General features: G+C 35.8%; 1 protein-coding gene across 1 annotated transcript in view; it reads right to left on the reverse strand.

Moving 5' to 3' along the window:
- The window catches only part of LOC126816710 (alanine--glyoxylate aminotransferase 2, mitochondrial), a 120,088-nt gene that overhangs the window by 67,286 nt on the left and 32,520 nt on the right, over positions 1 to 20,282 (reverse strand). Inside the window, exon 5 of the mRNA XM_050543457.2 lies at positions 15,976 to 16,070. Coding sequence (XP_050399414.1) covers positions 15,976 to 16,070 — 95 coding nt within the window. The remainder of the gene's footprint in view (positions 1 to 15,975; positions 16,071 to 20,282) is intronic.

Below are 20,282 nucleotides of genomic sequence, written 5' to 3' on the forward strand. Positions count from 1 at the left end.
ACATTTCAAGTTTCAACAAAATCGGATACAAATTGTGACCTCTACAGGGTCCACAACCTTGATATACCATATTTTTACGCTATTTGAGAACGAAGGGCGGCCATTTTGTCTTGTCAGTTTTGGGTCGATCTTCATGAAATTCGAACTCAGTTGTCCTTAGGGTGTAACGGTGATATAATAATACAGTATTTTAAATCGGATAAAAATTATGACCTCTATAGGGTCCACAAGCTAAAAACGCGATTTTTTGGAATCCGGAACATAAAGAATTCGGATTTACCAGCGATTTTTTGGTTGAAGTAAAATTATGACCTCTATAGGGTCCACAAGCTAAAAACGCGATTTTTTGTACAATCAGGGGCCATAATTCAGGAAGTTACGTTCCGATATGCGCGAATATCGCAAGGAACCGAGATATTTGGGTTATAAGCATACATTTCAAGTTTGAACCAAATCGGATAAAAATTGTGGCCTCTACAGTGTTCACAAGCTAAAAACGTGATTGTTCGTACAATCTGGGGCCATAATCCATGAAGTTACAGTCCGATACATGCCAATATCAAAAGGAACCGAGATCTTAGGGTGATAAACCTATATTTCAAGTTTCATTGAAATCGGATAAAAATTGTGACCTGTAGACTGTTCACAAACAAATGTGGACGGACGGACAGGGGCGATGACAATATACTTCCACATGAAAATGTGGCTGTATAAAAATAGCTTTGCCTAGTTTCTCATATAAAAATGTAGAAATATGTCTCCCAAACTTATTCACAACATGTCTAATTTTCACATTTCCCTTCGAGCCTCACAGTGAGTCACACGTTTGTTTATGTACGGTAAATCTGTCTCCAGAATAACTTCGCCCTTCAGTAAATATACGGCGACACAAGGGCGACTTCAACTTCGCCCTAGGTTCTTTGGAGGGCGAAATCTGTGGTGGTTGGGCGACTATTTCGCCCACGTCGCCCACTAGTTCGAGCCCTGCATGCTGCCTTCCATCAGTTTCTTTACTGGAGGCACAGTTGAATTGGAAGAGATAACAGACAAGTAATACCAAGCTGTATAGTCTGCAGAGTAAGAAGGAGGTATCCTGACCCAAATGGCCAATAAACAGGTTTTATGGCTGACAAATGGGCATAACCATGAATGAAGGAGCACTATTCAAAAGACCTACCCAAATTATAAAACAAAACATTCTATTCTATTAGTCAAAGATACAATGTGGAAGATTAGATAAAGAAATGAAATGAAATGTTGTTTAATGGCATGTCAGCTCCAACTGGGCTATATTGCGCCAAACATATGGTGAATTTAACAAATTAAAATAATATCACAAAGATTTATTCATATATGTAAATAAGGATAGGTTGCCAGGCAACGAAACATAGACCCACAGCGGCTAAATCGTCCTAGTGGTCGACAAGGGTTGTCGCATATTTATTCCTTTGTAGGTAATTGGGGGCCTTTACAAGACAGTTCCATACAGATCAGATTATAATTTTTGCCGTTTGAGGGTTCACAAGGTTCTACAAATTGAAACAAGGGTCTCAACTCTGAAAGTAATCTTTAGAAATTGTTGAAATTTGACAGGCTTTTTCGTTTCACAAATTTAAATGATGTATATAAATTTCATACATATCGGATGATAACTTTCATCAATCGAGCATTAACAAGGTTGAACAAAGTGAAACAAGGGCAATAACTCTAGAAGTAATAAACAGAAATTGCTGAAATTCAATAGGATTCTTCTCTTTACTAATTTAAATGACGCATGTAATTTCATACAGATCGGCAGATAACTCTTGATGTTAGAGCATTCACAAAGTTCAATAAATTGAAACAAGGGCCATAACTCTAGATGTAATAAACAGAAATTGCTGAAATTCAATAAGCTTCTTTGTTTCACATATTTAAATAATGCATATAAATTTCAGAAAGATCGGCAGATAACTTTTGATGTTAGAGCATTCACAAAGTTCAATCAAGTGAAACAAGGGCCATAACTCTAGATGTAATAAACAGAAATTGCTGAAATTCAATAAGCTTCTTCGTTTCACGTATTCAAATAATGCATATAAATTTCAGAAAGATCAGATGATAACTTTTGGCGTTAGAGCGTTCACAAGGTTCAATAAAGTGTAACAAGGGCCAGAACTCTAAGACATACAACACAGAAATTGCTGAAATTCAATAGGCTTCTTCGTTTCACTAATTTAAATAATGAATATAAATTTCAGAAAGATAGAATGATAACTTTTAGGGTTAGAGCGATCACAAGGTTAAACAAAGTGAAACATGGGCCATAACTCTAAAAGAAATAAATAGAAATTGCTGAAATTCAATAAGCTTCTTCGTTTCCCCAATTTAAATATTGCATATAAATTTCACAAAGATTGGATTTTAACTTTTGGCATTAGAGCGTTCACAAGGTTCAACAAAGTGAAACAAGGGCCATAACTCTATAGACGTTAGAAATGGAAATTATTGAAATTAAATAGGCTTCTTCGTTTCACTAATTTAAATAATGCATATATATTTCAGAAAGATAGGATGTATATTTCACACATATCGGATGTTAACTTTTGGCATTAGAGCGTTCACAAGGTTCAACAAAGTAAAACAAGGGCCATAACTCTGGATGGTATAAACAGAAATTATTGAAATTAAATAGGCTTCTTCATCTCACTAATGTAAACAACATATATCAATTTTAAAACAATTGTGGACGACGGACGTACGGATGTGGGCGACAGCAATAGATGTCCACATTTCTATGTGGGCGTATAAAAACAAATATCATCAAAAATATAATTAAAAATAAATATATCAATTCCTTTACATATAAAATATTTAAAACGTGATATATGATAAATATATACAATTTAAATTTTGAATAAAAGTAAAGTTTGTCTCTTTTAAAAATGCTAGCAAGTTATCATGTAACCCTGGTTGAGGAAATAGTTGACGTGCTGACTGCCAACGGTAATATTTAGATCTAATATACTTGCGATGATTGCACTCAATCAAGATGTGTACTACTGTCAAAGGAATATGACAGTGAACACATTCAGGAAGTTACGATCCAATATGTGCGAATATTGAAAGAAACGAGATCTTTGGGTTATAAACTTACATTTGAAGTTTAATCAAAATCAGATCAAATTTGTGGCCTCTAGCGGGTCCACAACTTCGATATACCAGATGTTTACACTACGAGGGGCGGCCATTTTGTAACAGTGTGTAAAAGTGATATATTGAATGTTTTTTTAAATCAGATAATAATTGTGACCTCTATATGGACCACAAGGTAAAAAGGCGATTTTTCGTATAATCAGGGGCCATAAGTCAGGAAGTTATAATTTGATATGTACGAAAATAGAAAGGAACTAAGATATTTGGGTTATAAACATGCATTTCAAGTTCCATCAAAATCAGATGAAAATTGTGACCTCCAGAGGGTCCACAACCCTGATACACAATATTGTGACACTATTTGCGAACGAGGGGCGGCCACATTGCAAATGTTGGGGTTGCAGCCTCAACCAACTTCCTTGCTTTGGTATGTATTTTTTCTGTTTTGACCTGCTGAACTTGTTTTTCTTTCTTCCATATAGGGCACCCTCTGGAATAAGCAAAATGAGGCCCTTTACAGTTAATACAACGGTGATCGAGTTGACAAGATGTACTTTCGTGACCATCTTGTCCACATCAGGCACACGTTGCTTTCCCCTTACATACGTTTTTACTGTGTCCAAAGCGTTGACAATGAAAGCAACGCAATGGGTTTGGGATGTAAGGGTTAACTGGAATGGCAAGAAAACCAGCTTTGATCATCCTAGGTAGATCTGGTTTATTAAAGGACAGTATGTAGGTGTTTGTTTGGATAATATTACCATTACATCTGATGGAAATACGTTTGACATATGTAACACCTTCAAGCATTGCCTCCTCACTGCTGCCTTCTAAATCCTGAGACCGTATAACACCTCTTGAAGAATTAAGGGAGTTATGGGGTGCAACTTTGATCGGAATGTTGGCTAAATACGTTGATTTTAATGATGATGATGCATTTGCCTCTTTAGCACATTCTACTAACAGAGTACCATTTCTCATTTTCTTGATGCTTTTGGGCTCACCGGCCAAGCCAGCAAGACATTTAGCAATCAAGAAAGGAGAGGTTTTAGCTAAATTATGTACTCTGTATGACCAGAAATCTAGGCCAGGTTCGGGATGTTTTATTTGGTATATTATTAGTTTCCATATCCTCGGTCGACATACATTTTAAACGAGTCTTCTTTGACTGGGAAACCATGAGTGTAATTTTAAAAGATTCATCCCTGTCTTCTCTTCAACCACCAAGGGATCACAATATCCATGCAGGCCACTGCGCGGATATCAAGCGCATACGCCCTAAGAGGTCAGACAGGGATATACCTAGACAAAGTAAAGATTAAATATTTTTACTTTATCCAGTTGACCCAAGCTGCTGCTTTAGAGCAACAAATACATTACAGAATTATGGGAAAGATGTGCATACTCGTCAGCTAAACACGACCAAAGCCAATTGATCCAAGTGGGCCACTCTGACTGCCCGTCTAGGTGAATTGTTGGGCGGAAGCAATGTGTTGCAGAGAAAGGGCTTGCAAAACAAATCCCCACTTAATTACCAGGATTCCACTCTCCACTGACACGGGTCGCAACGCACGGCAAACCCATTTCACCATTACAGGGATCCATTTAGTCGCCCTTTTACGACACGCAGGACATTCTTATCACCCCCTACACCCCAGGGGGGATTAGATAAAGAGCTGGCAGTTATCACTGTAACAGTTAACCAGCAGCTACCAGGCAGGATACGCCCACATTTGCGAGAGATGGATAGAGAACAAGCTAAAAAGAAAGTGATTTTTCCTACAATCAAGGGCCATAATTCAGGAAATTACAATTTGATATGTGCAAATATTGAAAGGAACCAAGATCTTTGGGTTATAAACTTACATTTCAAGTTTCAAGAAAATCGGATAAAAATTTTGACCTCTATAGGGTCCACAACCTTGATATACCATATTTTTACGCTATTTGAAAACGAGGAGCGGCCATTTTGTCTGTCAATTTTGGGACGATTTTCACGAAATTCAAACGCAGCCATCCTTAAGGTGTAATGGTGATATACTAAAATGTTTTTTTTAAATCGGATAAAAATTATGACCTCTATAGGGTCCACAAGCTATAATACGATTTTTCCTACAATCAAGGGCCATAATTCAGGAAATTACAATTCGATATGCGCAAATATCGAAAGGAACCAAGATCTGTCTGTTATAAACTTACATTTCAAGTTTCAACAAAATCGGATAAAAATTGTGACCTCTAAAAGGTACACAACCTTGATATACCATATTTTTACGCTATTTGAAAATGAAGGGCGGACATTTTCTCTGTTAGGTTTGGGCCGATTTTCACGAAATTCGAACTCAGCCGTTCTTAGGGTGTAACGGTGATATAATAATAAGGTTATTGAAATCGGATAAAAATTATGACCTCTATAGGGTCCACAAGCTAAAAACGCAATTTTTCGTACAATCAGGGGCCGATTTTCACGAAATTCGAAATGAAATGAAATGAAATGGGGTTTAACGTCCTACTGTTCTGCTCCTATACTGGGCTAATGAAGATGGGCATACGCCATACAGTGTGCTATGAGGGAAATTTTGCCCGGGCAGCAGCACTATCGCCTACTCTTATATCGAATTCCAACTGCCAAGGGATCTTTTACGTGCATTCCAATGTTTACACAGGACCTCGGTTTTTCATCTCATCCGAAGGACTAGACAGCTGTCCTTGTCAGGCCCTCCGTCCAGCATCACTGACAAGGGGAAACCACATCGGAAAATCGGGATGAACTTTCTCGGCCAATGCCACGAAATTCGAACTCAGTCATCCTTAGGGTGTAACGGTGATATAATAATACATTTTTTTAAATCGGATACAAATTATGACCTCTATAGGGTCCACAAACTAAAAACGTGATTTGTCATACAATAAGGAGCCATAATTCAGGAAGTTACGGTCTGATATGCACGAAGATCGAAAGGAACCGAGATATTTGGGTTATAAACTTACATTTCTCAACAAAATCGGAGAAAAATTGTGACCTCTATAGGGTCCACAACCTTCATATACCATATTTGTACGCTATTTGATAACGAAGGGCGGCCATTTTGTCTGTCAGTTTTGGGCCGATTTTCACGAAATTCGAACTCCGCCGTCCTTAGGGTGTTACGGTGATATAATAATACATTTTTTTTAAATTGGATAAAAATTATGACCTCTATAGGGTCCACAAGCTAAAAACACGATTTTTCGTACAATCAGGGGCCATAATTCAGGAAGTTACGGTCCGATATGCACAAATATCGAAAGGAACGAGATCTTTGGGTTATAAACTTACATTTCAAGTTTCAACAAAATGGGATAAAAATTGTGACCTTTATAGGGTCCACAAGCTAAAAATGTGTTTTTTCGTACAGAGGCCATAATCTATGAAGTTTCGATCCGATACATGCCAATATCGAAAGCAGCCGATATCTTTGGAGATAAACCTATATTTCAAGTTTCGTCAAAATCGGATAAGAATTGTGACCTGTAGAATGTCCACAAACAAATTGTGGATGGACGGACAGGGTCGACAACAATTTACGTCCACATGAAAATGTGGGCGTATAAAAACTAGATGATGTAAATGGAATATTCTGAAAATTTCAGTCAAATTGCTTCACTATAAGCCGAAAAAACCTTATTATAAAAATGACCGTAGCCTCGATTGGCATTGTTACCGCTAAGGCTGCAACAATATGCTAGGCCACGATACAATGCACATCACAATTCATAGTCTACGATACGATTAATATCACGATATAGGAAATAAATTTAAAAAATTCTGTTAAATTTTGACAGTCTTTCACTGTGAAAATTTGAAGGCCTTCTTTTACGATTTACTTTAAATGTGGTGTTTTCTTGGTCAACTGAACGGATTTCATTGCTGTCATGCTTTCACTGTAAAAATTCGAAGGCCCACTTTTATGATTTACTTTAAATGTGGTGTTTTCTCTGTCAACTAAACAGATTTCATTGCTGTCATGCTTAACGGAAAAACTCCCATACTTTACTTGTGACTTATATACTTGGTATGCAGGATTTCGATCTCAATATTGCTTTTGTTGAACGTGCGACTTGAATTTGGTGAATTCGTATTGCCTAACAATTTTAGCAAATCAAAAGCTTTCTCGTTGTCAGGTCAGTCAAAGATTCAGTCAAAGATTACGAAGATTTTAATATTAATATACATTGGAAATGTGCTGATCAATGTATGCAGTATGTACAAATCGCCATTCTTATACAGTAATATTATCAAAAATCGCATATTACTGACGCATAAATATATATATATATATATATATATATACAACATTGTTATTGTTATTGTATGTCATGACAAGCTCAGGCGAAACATGTAGACAATTAAACAATAGTATATACTTTCTTTAGGCATTTTTAACCTCTATTTTTTTCTATATATATATATATTAATATGTTGTATGTGTAATTTAAACGCAACTTAATTTCCAGACTGATATTTTAATCTTGACCAAATAGTTATAATAAGCACCTTAATGTGTCGAATATGCCTTAATACTCGCTGAAAGTAAAGATAGGTTGCCAGGCAATGAAACATATGCCCACAGCAGCTAAATCGTCCGAGTGGTCGACAAGGGTTGTCGCATATTTAATCCTTTGTAGGTAATTAGGGGCCTTTACAAGACAGTTCCATACAGATCAGATTATATTTTTTGCCGTTTGAGGGTTCACAAGGTTCTGGAAGTAATCTACAGAAATTGTTAAAATTTGACAGGCTTTTTCGTTTCACAAATTTAAATGATGCATATAAATTACATACATATCGGATGATAACTTTCATCAATCGAGCATTAACAAGGTTGAACAAAGTGAAACAAGGGCAATAACTCTAGAAGTAATAAACGGAAATTGCTGAAATTCAATAGGATTCTTCTCTTTACTAATTTAAATGACATATGTAAATTTCATACAGAACGGCAGATAACTTTTGATGTTAGAGCATTCACAAAGTTCAATAAAGTGAAACAAGGGCCATAACTCTAGACGTAATAAACAGAAATTGCTGAAATTCAATAAGTTTCTTCGTTTCACTACTTTAAATAATGCATATAAATTTCAGAAGGATTGGATGATAACTTTTGGCGTTAGAGCATTCACAAGGTTCAATAAAGTGAAACAAGGGCCATAACTCTACACTAATACACAGAAATTGCTGAAATTCAATAGGCTTCTTCGTTTCACCAATTCAAATAATGCATATGAATTTCAGAAAGATAGGATGATAACTTTTGGGGTTAGAGCGTTCACAAGGTTAAACAAAGTGAAACAAGGGCCATAACTCTAGAAGTAATAAACGGAAATTGCGGAAATTCAATAGGATTCTTCTTTTCCCTAATTTAAATATTGCATATAAATTTCCAATGAGGGCGTATAAAAAAAGTTATTTTGTTCATGGACTTATTTTTGCATTTAAAGGAATATCAGTCTATGTTTTGAATTATTATTTGGGTAACGAATCGCGATACGAACATTGACTGTATAGTGCATCATGGATTTTTAAAACATCTGCAGCCCTAGTTACCGCTGTCACGATAATTAACAAAGTTTCCACGGGTCACGGTGGTTAAATGGGTAAGACACTGGCTCGCTAGCCTGGAGGTCAGGCGTTCGATCCCTGCATTGGCCGAGAAAGTTCATCCAGATTTTTCGGCGTGGTTCCCCCTTGTCAGTGTTGCAGGACGGAGGATCTGACAAGGACAGCTGTCTAGTCGTTCGAATGGGACGAAAAACCGAGGTCCCGTGTAATACATTGGGGAGCACGTAAAAGATCCCTTGACAGTTGGAATTCAATATAAGAGTAGGCCATAATGCCGCTGTCCAGGCAATATTTCCCTCATAACACATTGTATGGTGTATGCCTGTTTTCATTAGCCCAGTTCGGAGCAGAACAGTAGGACATTAAACCACATTTCATTTCATTTCACAGAGTTTCGATTATCCATTTCTGCATTTAATCATCAACAGACGTTGAACAGCAGACCAGATTTAAATCCAATGAAAATCGGACATATAAGATGGCATCAAGAGTTGATTATGGTCTTTTCATGTTAATATGTCTAATTAATAGTTTATATAATATTTCAGGCCTAACGAAAGACCTACAATTGGCATATTTACCTCTTGCATAATGCATTTTAAAGATACATTATGGGAGATTAGATAAAGAGCTGGTAGTTCTCACTGCCAGACAGGATACACCCACATTTTGCAAGAGATGGATAGAGAACAAGCTAAAAACAAACGCAATTTTTTGTACTATCAGGGGCAATAATCCAGAAAGTTATGGCCTGAAATGTGCAAGTATCAAAAGGTACTGAGATCTTTGGGATATGAAAATATGTTTTAAGTTTCATCCAAATCGGATAAAAATTGTGACCTCTAGAGGGTCCACAACCTTCTTATTACACACTTCTACACAATTTGCGTACAAAGAACGGCCATTTTGTCGGCAGTTTCATTTAGATTTTCCAGAAATTCGAATTCAACCTTCATTATGGTGGAATGGTGATATGTTTAAACGGTTTTTAAAATCAGAAAAAAATTGTGACCTCTAGAGGGTCCACAACATTGATTTACCAGATGTTTACACTATTTGCGTACAAGGCGCGTCCATTTTGTCCGGCAGTTTGGGTCTGAATTTCACGAAATTCAATCTCATCAAAACATTACGGTGTAACAGTGATATATTCGAACGTTTTTTTAAATCGGGTAATATTTGTGACCTCTAAATGGACCACAAGGTGAAAATGCGATTTTTTGTCCAATCATAATTCAGGAAGTTACGATCCGATATGAACGAATATTGAAAGGTACTGCGATCTTTGGGTTATAACCATGCATTTCAAGTATCATCAAAATCAAATGAAAATTGTGACCTCCAGAGGGTCCACAACCCTGATACACAATATTTTGATACTATTTGAGAACGAGGGACGGCCATTTTGTCCGTCAGTTTCGGTCCGATTTTTATGAAATTCAAACTCAACCAACATTAGGGTGTAACGGTGATACATTCACACGTTTTTTTAAATCAGATAAAAATTGTGAGCTAAAAACGCGATTTTTCGTACAATCAGGGGCCATAATTCAGGAAGTTATGGTGCGATATCGAAAGGAACTGAGATCTGTGGGTTATAAACATACATTTCAAGTTTAAACTAAATCGGATAAAAATTGTGACCTCTACAGTGTTCACAAGCTAAAAACATGATTTTTTGTACAATCAGGGGCCATAATCCATGAAGTTACAGTCCCATACATGCCAAAAGGAACCTAGATCTTAGGGTGATAAACCTATATTTCAAGTTTCATTTAAATCAGATAAAAATTGTGGCCTCTAGAGTGTTCACAAACATGAAAATGTGGGTGTATAAAAACTAGATAATGTAAAGGGAATTTCCTGAAAATTTCTGTCAAATTGATCCACCCTGAATCAAGTATTTAGCGATTGAATTTTGAGCCTAGCTTTGATCATCATTACTAAAGTTGGTACAATAAAAAAACATAGTCTCAATTATCAAATTTTTTATTTTATCAGAAGCAGCAGACCTGATTCTACTTCAGTAAATATCGCAGGCTAGCAATGCCATCGAGAGTTGATTATGGGCTGGATGAGTTAATTAATGTCTAATTAATAATCTAGATAACATTTCAGGCCTAAAGAAAGACCTGCAATTGGCAGATTTAGCTTATGCATAATGTTTTGTTTAAATAAACTTTGATGCTATTAAACATATTCCTGATTTATATTGTGTATTTAATTTTAGTCAGAATTTATTATATTCTGTAATATTCTTAAAATCGTGTGGTCTGTATCTTCACAACATCTTCTAGAGTGGATGGACTTGTGGAGGCAAGGGATCATCGTATTCTCCTTGGAACAGCTGGGTCAATATCTACTCGGGCAGGTATGACTGACCCAATACCGCTGACCGTGTTGGCGATCATTTTGTGTATATTTTCTATATCTGAAAAATAAATATATTAAAAAGATTAAAGGAATTTGGGCCGTGTTATATGTACAATGTAGTAAACAAGTGGACTGCAAAATAATGTCAAATACATCTTTCATAAATTTTAAAAGAATACTTTTTAATGAAGGAACGTGAAAAAAGAGAGGGAGAGAAATGGGGTTTAACGTCCACTCAACACAAACTAGGTCATTTTGGGACTAATATGGTTCAATTTTATTTCAATAATTTGCTTGTGCATAGGTCTTTAGCAGTGGGAGGAAATCATGAATTTAGCTGTTCAAGTTCACAAAATTCATTGAAAATCAATATACTTGTGCGTCTCAAGACCTTAAACTCTGTTTATCGATCTAGTCATTAATCGGATAATAACTTTGGTCTCTAGAACATCCAAAAGATTTTTCAAAGTGATCAAGGGTCATAACTCAGGTAGTAATTGTCTGAAATAATTGAAAATCACTGGGCTTTTTCGTCTCACAACCATAAACACTGTGTATCAATTCAGTCAATCAGATATTAACTTTAGCCTCTAGAGCCTTCACAAGATATTTCAAAGTGATCAAGGACCATAACTCTGGCAGTAATTATTGGAAATCGTTGAAAATCAATATACCTCTTCGTCTCATGACCCTAAACACTGTATAAATTTAAAGTCAATCGGATATTAATTTCAATGTGGGCATATAAAAATGGAAGATTCCAAAAGACAATAAAAAATATTTATTTTGTGTTAAATAACCAGTACTACTAATTTACACTATTTACAGATGGTTGCTCTCTCCATTAAGATTTCATACTTAAAAGTTTTTATTCCATCAGATTTATTTATAGGCATTCTTGTCTGCCAGCAGGCCCTACATGTAAATATCATCTGTGCATGTTCCTTTTTGATTGGATTTTTTTTTATACTTTGGAAATTGACACAGAAAAATAATTTTTTTTAGTTTACCTTTTTTAAAAATCAATTAACATTTTGGCAATGTCTTTGTGAAGTTCGTCATCCTTTCAATCGAAATTGCCAAATTGGCTTTGAAATCATTCCAATTTCCATCTCGCTACTTCCCTGCATAAATACACACATTTGTCTTTTTCTGTGCTCTGTAACCTCGCATATACTCTTTCTGTCTTCTTTTCTTTGCAGTATCTGTAACTGTTCGCTCTCTTTGACGATTTCAAGGGTTATCAATTATGAATTGAACAAGATAAAACTCACAACTTTCAATTTTACATGATTGATTTACGGCGGATGTACGGGTAAACTATAGCGATTGGCTGTGTAAAAATAAACATCCAATCAGATTTCTTTTCTCAAATTATAGCTTACTGCTAACAATCTGAGTGAATGAAAGCTCTCTGTTCATGAAGTTCACCATTGGTATAGAATAGTTGCGTTTATCAACAAAAAGTTTGACCCAAACTTCTTAAAAATGCTAGTGTCCTGATAAGCGGTTTCGTCGTCTAAACGACACAATATTTTGAACTGAACTCTTCAGACAAGGTAAATACACAATTCCTCTATATTTTGGTGTTTGAATTTCATATGTACACAGACTGTTATGTCTTAGCTTCGTGAAATTCGGGAATATCCCTTTCAGAAGCATGTTAATTATTGTACATTTTTATGACATTGAATCATTTAAATGCATTAATCATAAGGAACTACTTTCGCCCTTTACCCTCCCCCCACCCCCTGTGTGTGTAAAAAGTCAACAGTCTACATGTAACTCGGCGCATACGCTGTACGCAATGGTTAATTAAAAGATTGGTTTGGCAGAAACATAACAGCAAGAATAGTTTTGTGACTGGTTCCCAGAATTTTATAAAGTCCGCTCTGGTAGAGCACGCTGCTTCCAGTGACCATAAAACATCACTTGAACACGAAGATCGACTATTTAAAGATGTAGTACCACAACAGTTCCATCAGAGTTCAGACGAGTATATGCGGGTAATGTAAATCAAGTAAGAAAATTGTGTACTTGCGATGAATGAATGCCTCTTGTTATTGTTATATTTTATGAATGTATAAATAAATAAACTAGCCAACAGTGAGGCTGATGTACCCCGCCGAAATCCCAAAATAAATAAATGACACCTATTAACTAATCGCACATTTATTTTTTTTCAAAAGTATCGAGCAATCCAACTATACACTAAGTTTCATCACTCTCTATCAGATAGAATCAAGGTTATCTTGTCCAAAAGCATCGACCTATGAAATAGCTTAGCTCTGCTTAGCTTTAGCTCGAAATGTTAATCATTGAACTGAGTCAAGACATTCACCTAATGAACATCAATATCAAGTTTAAACATTCAACCTCAATTAAAAGCAGAGTTGTTATATTCCAAAGTCTTGACCAATCAAATTGCTTATTGATCCTTAGTCTAAGCAGAAAATTCTCACCATCGAACTTAGTCAATGAATCTATATTCAGAGTTTCGTCGCTCTCACTTCATTATAACCAAAGTTATCGTGTCCCAAAGCATCAGCCAATCAAATTGCTTATCTTTGCTTACCCTAATTAAGCAGAAAATGCTCATCTTTGAACTCCATCAAAGCTTTGACCGAATAAACACCTACACCAAGTTTGAACATTCTAGCTCAATTAGAAATAGAAGTATTGTGTTCCAAAGTCTCGGCTAATCAAATTGCTTATCACTCTGCTTACCCTGAGCAGAATATGCTCATTATCGAACTTAGTGAAGGTATTGATGTAATGAAACTATACACCAAGTTTCATTACTCTCACTTAATTAGAACTAAAGTTATCATTTCCCAAAGCATCAACCAATCAAATTGCTTATCTCTGCTTACCCTAAGCAGATAATGCTCATTTTTGAACTCCATCAAGGCATTGACCTAATAAACAGCTACACCAAGTTTGACAGACAGACAGACACATTTTAATAGTCACCTCAGGGCTAGAAATTCGTCACTTTTTGCGAGAATCTAAGAGGATTCTTATAATATATGGAATCTGCGCGAATCCTCCAAATCTTAGTTAATAATACTGTCTAAAAAACAAAATTGTGTTTATTGTGTTAATCTAAAACACCAAAATATAACAACAATGATAAAAAAAAACCCAATCAGATGGAGTTTTTGGTAAACACTTAAATTGTGTCAAAAGTAATATCCAGAAAATGCCGTAGTCAAAATAAGCTGATACAGCACCATGGCATTTCTTTATAGCACAATTTGTAGTCTTTTGTTCATCCCGTAACTAGTCACGTAAATTGCAAGTTTTTATTCATTCGTCGATGATAGACAAACGGCACAATGATCACGTGACAACTATAACTAAAGTTGCTATAAAATAAAATTATGTACAACTATGATATAGCCTTCAATAATATTTTTAAAATTAAGTCTCTGTCAGCATGTGTATAAATTAAAAAATCATAATGGTAAACGCTATGTAGAACTGGTTTATTGACCTAATTCCAACCGATATGTTATTGGAATTCGGCATTCGAGATTCTGTTGGGAAAATATCCACTGTTTCTCTCTCCGTGTATTCAGTGTTCGATCAGGGGATTATATTCAATGAAGATTTAAATTTACCTAACAACTGGTCAGTGAATCCATCAATGTATGATCCAGTTATTATTTTAATATCTATCGGTACCTGGAATTCACACGGACAGAGCGCGGAAGATGCAGGATTCGCAAACCATGTCGAGATTGTCTTCATTCACCACATGGCGTATTTTACTGAACTTATTATGAATTATCAGCAAGCTTGTTTTGTTTTGTTTTTTACCGGATTATCAAAATCACCGTTAAATGTGCTAATTACTCGGATTATGAACCACATATGGCCGATTCTCACTAAGGTATGACTATTGTTGTAGCCGACACATCTTTATTAACAAGTAATAATTAACGCGTTGTAATATTAGCCACAAGTAGATTGATTTATGATACCATGTGGCCGATTCATTGTTTTACTAATCGGCTAGATTAAACATGAATCACAAAACACAGCCGATTAAGAACACTGACCCTGACTGACATTCAACAGTTAGACTTGACAATTCTCCGAGATTTTTTTTTTTAAGAAAATTTTTACGAGAATCCTTATAGATTCACAGCGTAAGCTATTGCGAGAATCCTTGCGCGAATTAGATTCAGAGATTCGTGTGAATTTCTAGCCCTGCACCTGCTTTCTTCGAAAGTATGTGACAATAAATAAATGATGATAAATAATTACAAGTGTTCCTTTATTTACTACGGGGGTGGGTTGGTATAAATGCCGATGTGACATTGAATTTTGTGTGACTGTTCTTGACTAAATTAAACCTGATCCACATTTCAATAGCATGTTGTTTTATGGCTTTTTATTATGTGCTAAAAATAGCACCACTTTTACCGTGTGAAAAATGACCGACTGGGAAAATTTTGAAGTGGAAGACCTGGTTCTAAGCCTAAAATGGATAGGTCAATTTGGTTGAAAGAAACTTTTGTCCCGACAAGTACAATCATTGACTGAATCATTGGCAAAAGTGTGTACACGTCAAAAGGGACTATTTAAAAAAAATAAATGGAAACCAACTTTTTACAGCTCTTTCACAGATAGACTTAAACAATTTCAGCCAGCCCTCGTATATATCTTTTTATAGAAATATTTGAGAAGATCTTGAAAAATATGATATTTTATGTATGATATTTTGACATGACAATATCATGATTCTTAACCTCTATGTGTTGTTCTGCTCTCCTGAGCAGTTTTGAAATAGTGTACTATGAACTTCTGACCCTGCAATGAGGTTTTAATCATTGTAAATTGAATGATAATTATATTACCTGAGAGATAGAGTATCAAAAACTCCAGTGTATAATCTGGCCATATGTAGAGCTAAATCATTAGATTCAGAACCACTGTTGGTAAAATATACCACCTATAACAATATTTTCATTCTTAAATCAGACATAAATCTATATATTCTTACAGTCTTTAAATATTAAAACATTCTTAAATCAGACATAAATCTAGTATAGCCTATACTCTTACAGACTTTAAATATTAAAGATACTTTCCCAGAAAAGTATTTATCAAGTGGTTATTTCCAATAAAAGTATGTCAAATTTGGTACATATGGAAAATATAGACACCCAATCTTACTAGAACAAGCCAACAGTGAGGCTGATATCCCCCGCCGAAATCTCCAAATAAATAGATGACACATATTAATTAATCGCACATCTATTTTTTTCAAAAGTATCGAGCAATCAAACTGATTATCAACTATACACTAAGTTTCATCACTCTCTATCAGATAGAATCAAAGTTATCTTGTCCCAAGGAAATTGCTTATCTCTGCTTAGCTTTACCTCAATATGTTAATCATTGAACACAGTCAAGACGAACATCTACATCAAGTTTAAACATTCTACCTCAATTAGAAGCAGAGTTGTTATGTTCCAAAGTTTTGACCAATCAAAAAGCTTATTGCTCCTTAGCCTAAGCAGACAATTCTCATCATCGAACTTAGTCAAGGTATTGATGTAATGGAACTATACACCAAGTTTCATCACTCTCACTTAATTAGAACTAAAGTTATCGTGTCCCAAAGCATCAACCAATCAAATTGCATATCTCTACTTACCATAAGCAGAAAATGCTCATCTTCACACTCTATCAAGGCATTGACCTCATAAACACCTACACCAAGTTTGGACATTCTAGCTCAATTAGAAGGAGAGTTATTGTGTTCCAAAGTCTCGGCCAATCAAATTGCTTATCGCTCTGCTTACCCTGGGCAGAAAATGCTCAATATCGAACTTAGTCAAAGCATTGATGTAATGAAACTATACACCAAGTTTCATCACTCTCACTTAATTGGAACTAAAGTTATCGTGTCATTGTCCCAAAGCATCAACCATCAAATTGCTTATCTCTACTTACCCTAAGCAGAAAATGCTCATCTTCACACTCCATCAAGGCATTTACCTAATAAACACCTACACCAAGTTTGAACATTTTAGCTCAATTAGAAGGAGATTTATTGTGTTCCAAAGTCTCGGCCAATCAAATTGCTTATCACTCTTCTTGCCCTAAGCAGAAAATGCTCAGTATCGAACTTAGTCAAGGTATTGATGTAATGAAACTATACACCAAGTTTCATCACTCTCACTTGAATTAGAATTAAAGTTATCGTGTCCCAAAGCATCAACCAATCAAATTGCTTATCTCTGCTTACCTAAGCAGAAAATGCTCATCTTCGAACTCCATCAAGGCATTGACCTAATAAACACCTACACCAAGTTTGAAAATTCTAGGTCAATTAGAAGGAGAGTTATTGTGTCCCAAAAAGTGTGACGGACAGACGGACTTCCGGACCAGACAGACAGACTGACAGACGGACGAACCCATTTTAATAGTCCCCTGCTTTCTTCGAAAGGCGGGGGACAAATATACTGGATTACCCAAAAAACACCCATGGGGCAAGCACTGGGCAAAATTATCAGGGTATCACTAACTGACAACCCTACTGTTATCTGCCAGCTTATTGTGTGCCAGCTTAAGTGAGGGAGCAGTTGTTATTTCTTGATCAAATGGTTAGGCGGTTTTGGGAACATTGAAGGGCGTCAACGTACAAAAGACTCTGCAATTAAACAGCGGTAAAAGAAGTTGACAGAAATAATTAAGAATTTACTTAGGCCTTAATATGTATGGTAAATGAACAGTAAGTAATGATAAATACAATCTGAAAAATGGACCCTCCCACAATGAAGTTAAGTTGACAGACATTGCATCTAACAACAGCTTACTTATAGCTATAGGTATCCCTGGCGAATACAAAGTTTTGAGAGGGAATTGAAGCAAATTTTTGATAGATTGGCTACTTTGAATATGTTTTTAGTCCAAATATATCATCAAATCACAAAGTTTGTATGCGGGAATGTATCTTTAAAACATTATCAATGTCAGCGCTCTCATTTCATGTAGATCAAAATTGAATAAATCAATTTTCACTGAGATATGCATAGTCCATTTTCAATGCCTGTACCCTGTTCAAAGTATAAACCCCCTGATATGTTTACAAACCATATTATATCGGAGACAGGCAATGAAACTTAGAACATGGAATTAAAATTCACTTGTAGGTATTATTGCAAAATATGTGTGTGTTTCTGCTCCCTGTATTGCAAGATCAACAAGCTAACAGTGAGGCTGATATCCCCCGCCAAAATAAACTGACGACACATATTAAACATGCATTATGCAAGAGCTAAATCTGCCTATTGCAGGTCTTTTTTGGGGCCTGAAATGTTATCTAAATTATTAATCAGACATTGATTAACTTAATCCAGAGCATAATCAACTCTCGATGCCATCGTTAGCTTATGATATTTAGTAGATCTGAATAAATTCTGTGATGGATAATTTAACGTAAACATGGATATTACAGACTTGGTTATTAACCCACCCAAGTTAGTAATGACGTTCGTGGCTAGCCTAAATTTGAATCGCTAATATCTCGGTTCAGAGTGAAGCAGTTTGACTGAAATTTTCAGCATATTCTGTTTGCATTATCTATTATAGTGAGAACTGTCAGCTCTTTATCTAATCTTACCTAATGCACCTAATTGCACATTTGAATTTTTCAAAAGTATCAAGCAATCAAACATTATCTATACTTAGTCTAAGCATAAAATGTTCACAATCAAAATCAGTCAAGTATAGTGAAACTATACACTAAATTTCATCACTCTTCATCCGTTAAAATTAAAGTTATCTTGTCCCAAAGCATCGACCAATGAAATTGCATAGCTCTGCTTAACTTTAGTAGGAAATATTAATAATTGAACTCAGTCAAGACATTCACCTAATGAACATCAAGTTTAAACATTCTACCTCAATTAAAAGCAGAGTTGTTATGTTCCAAAGTCTTGACAAATCAAACTGCTTATCACTACTTAGCCTAATAGTCCGATCGTTAATGTAAATCCGTCAGCTTTTCGGGTAGAAATCATGGAATAAGCTTTATTTTGTAGGTTTTGATGTTTGATTACAAAAAAACAATGTTGACAATTTTTTTGAGGAGGTCTTCACAGTATGGGAGGCCATTATTTGAGGGTAGCCATTTTGCGATATTTCAAATTATTTTTTATTTTCACCTTATTTATAATGTTATCGACATATCAACTGTGATTTGGCAATGTATTAATTTTGGCAGCATTCATGACTATATCTCAGATTGTTTTCCATTATCTTGAATTACATTCCTGACATTAACAACCTTGTAAAATGATCACATGTTCATATACTTGGCATATTAGGGGGATCACGTGGCTAAGTGGGTAATGACGCTAGCCTGGAGGTCGGGTGTTCGATCCCTGCATTGGCCGAGAAAGTTCATCCAGATTTTCCGGCGTGGTACTCCCTTGTCAGTGATGCAGGACGGAGGGGCTGACAAGGAAAGCTGTCTAGTCGTTCGGATGGGACGAAAAACCGAGGTCCCGTGTACACATTGGCGTGCACGTAAAAGATCCCTTGGCAGTTGGAATTCGATATAAGAGTAGGCCGTAGTGCCGCTGTCCGGGCAAAATTTCCCTCATAGCACACTGTATGGCTTATGCCCGTCTTCATTAGCCCAGGTTAGGAGCAGAACAGTAGGACGTTAAACCCCATTTCATTTCATTTCACTTGGCATATTACCAAGATGGCGGGCATTTTTGGCGGGAAAATGAGACGATGTGCAGATTTTGATTAAGTGGTCGTGTTTGGTGTCAATATATATGTTTACGGGGACGCAGAATCAATTTCTGACATTTACAACCTTGTAAAATGATCACATGTTTACATATTTAGTATATTTCCAATATTACTGCCACTTGTGGGGGGAAAATCGGACGATGGGTTGATTTCAATTAAGTAGTTGTCTTTAGTGACAATATATATTTCTTTAGGGGAGGCAGATTCGATTTCTGTCATATACAACTACGTAAAATGGTCGTATGTTCATTAATTTAGCATATTTCCAAGATGGTGGAAATTTTTCTAAACACATTATTAGCATTTATTTATCATCGATTTTCCTGGGAAAGTAAAGCCTATTCCTGGCATGAAGGCAAAAAGAGCATAGCGGCAGCATGCACCTGCAACG

The sequence above is a fragment of the Patella vulgata genome, chromosome 3 (assembly GCF_932274485.2).
Source record: "Patella vulgata chromosome 3, xgPatVulg1.2, whole genome shotgun sequence".
Classification (NCBI taxonomy): Eukaryota; Metazoa; Mollusca; class Gastropoda; family Patellidae; genus Patella; species Patella vulgata.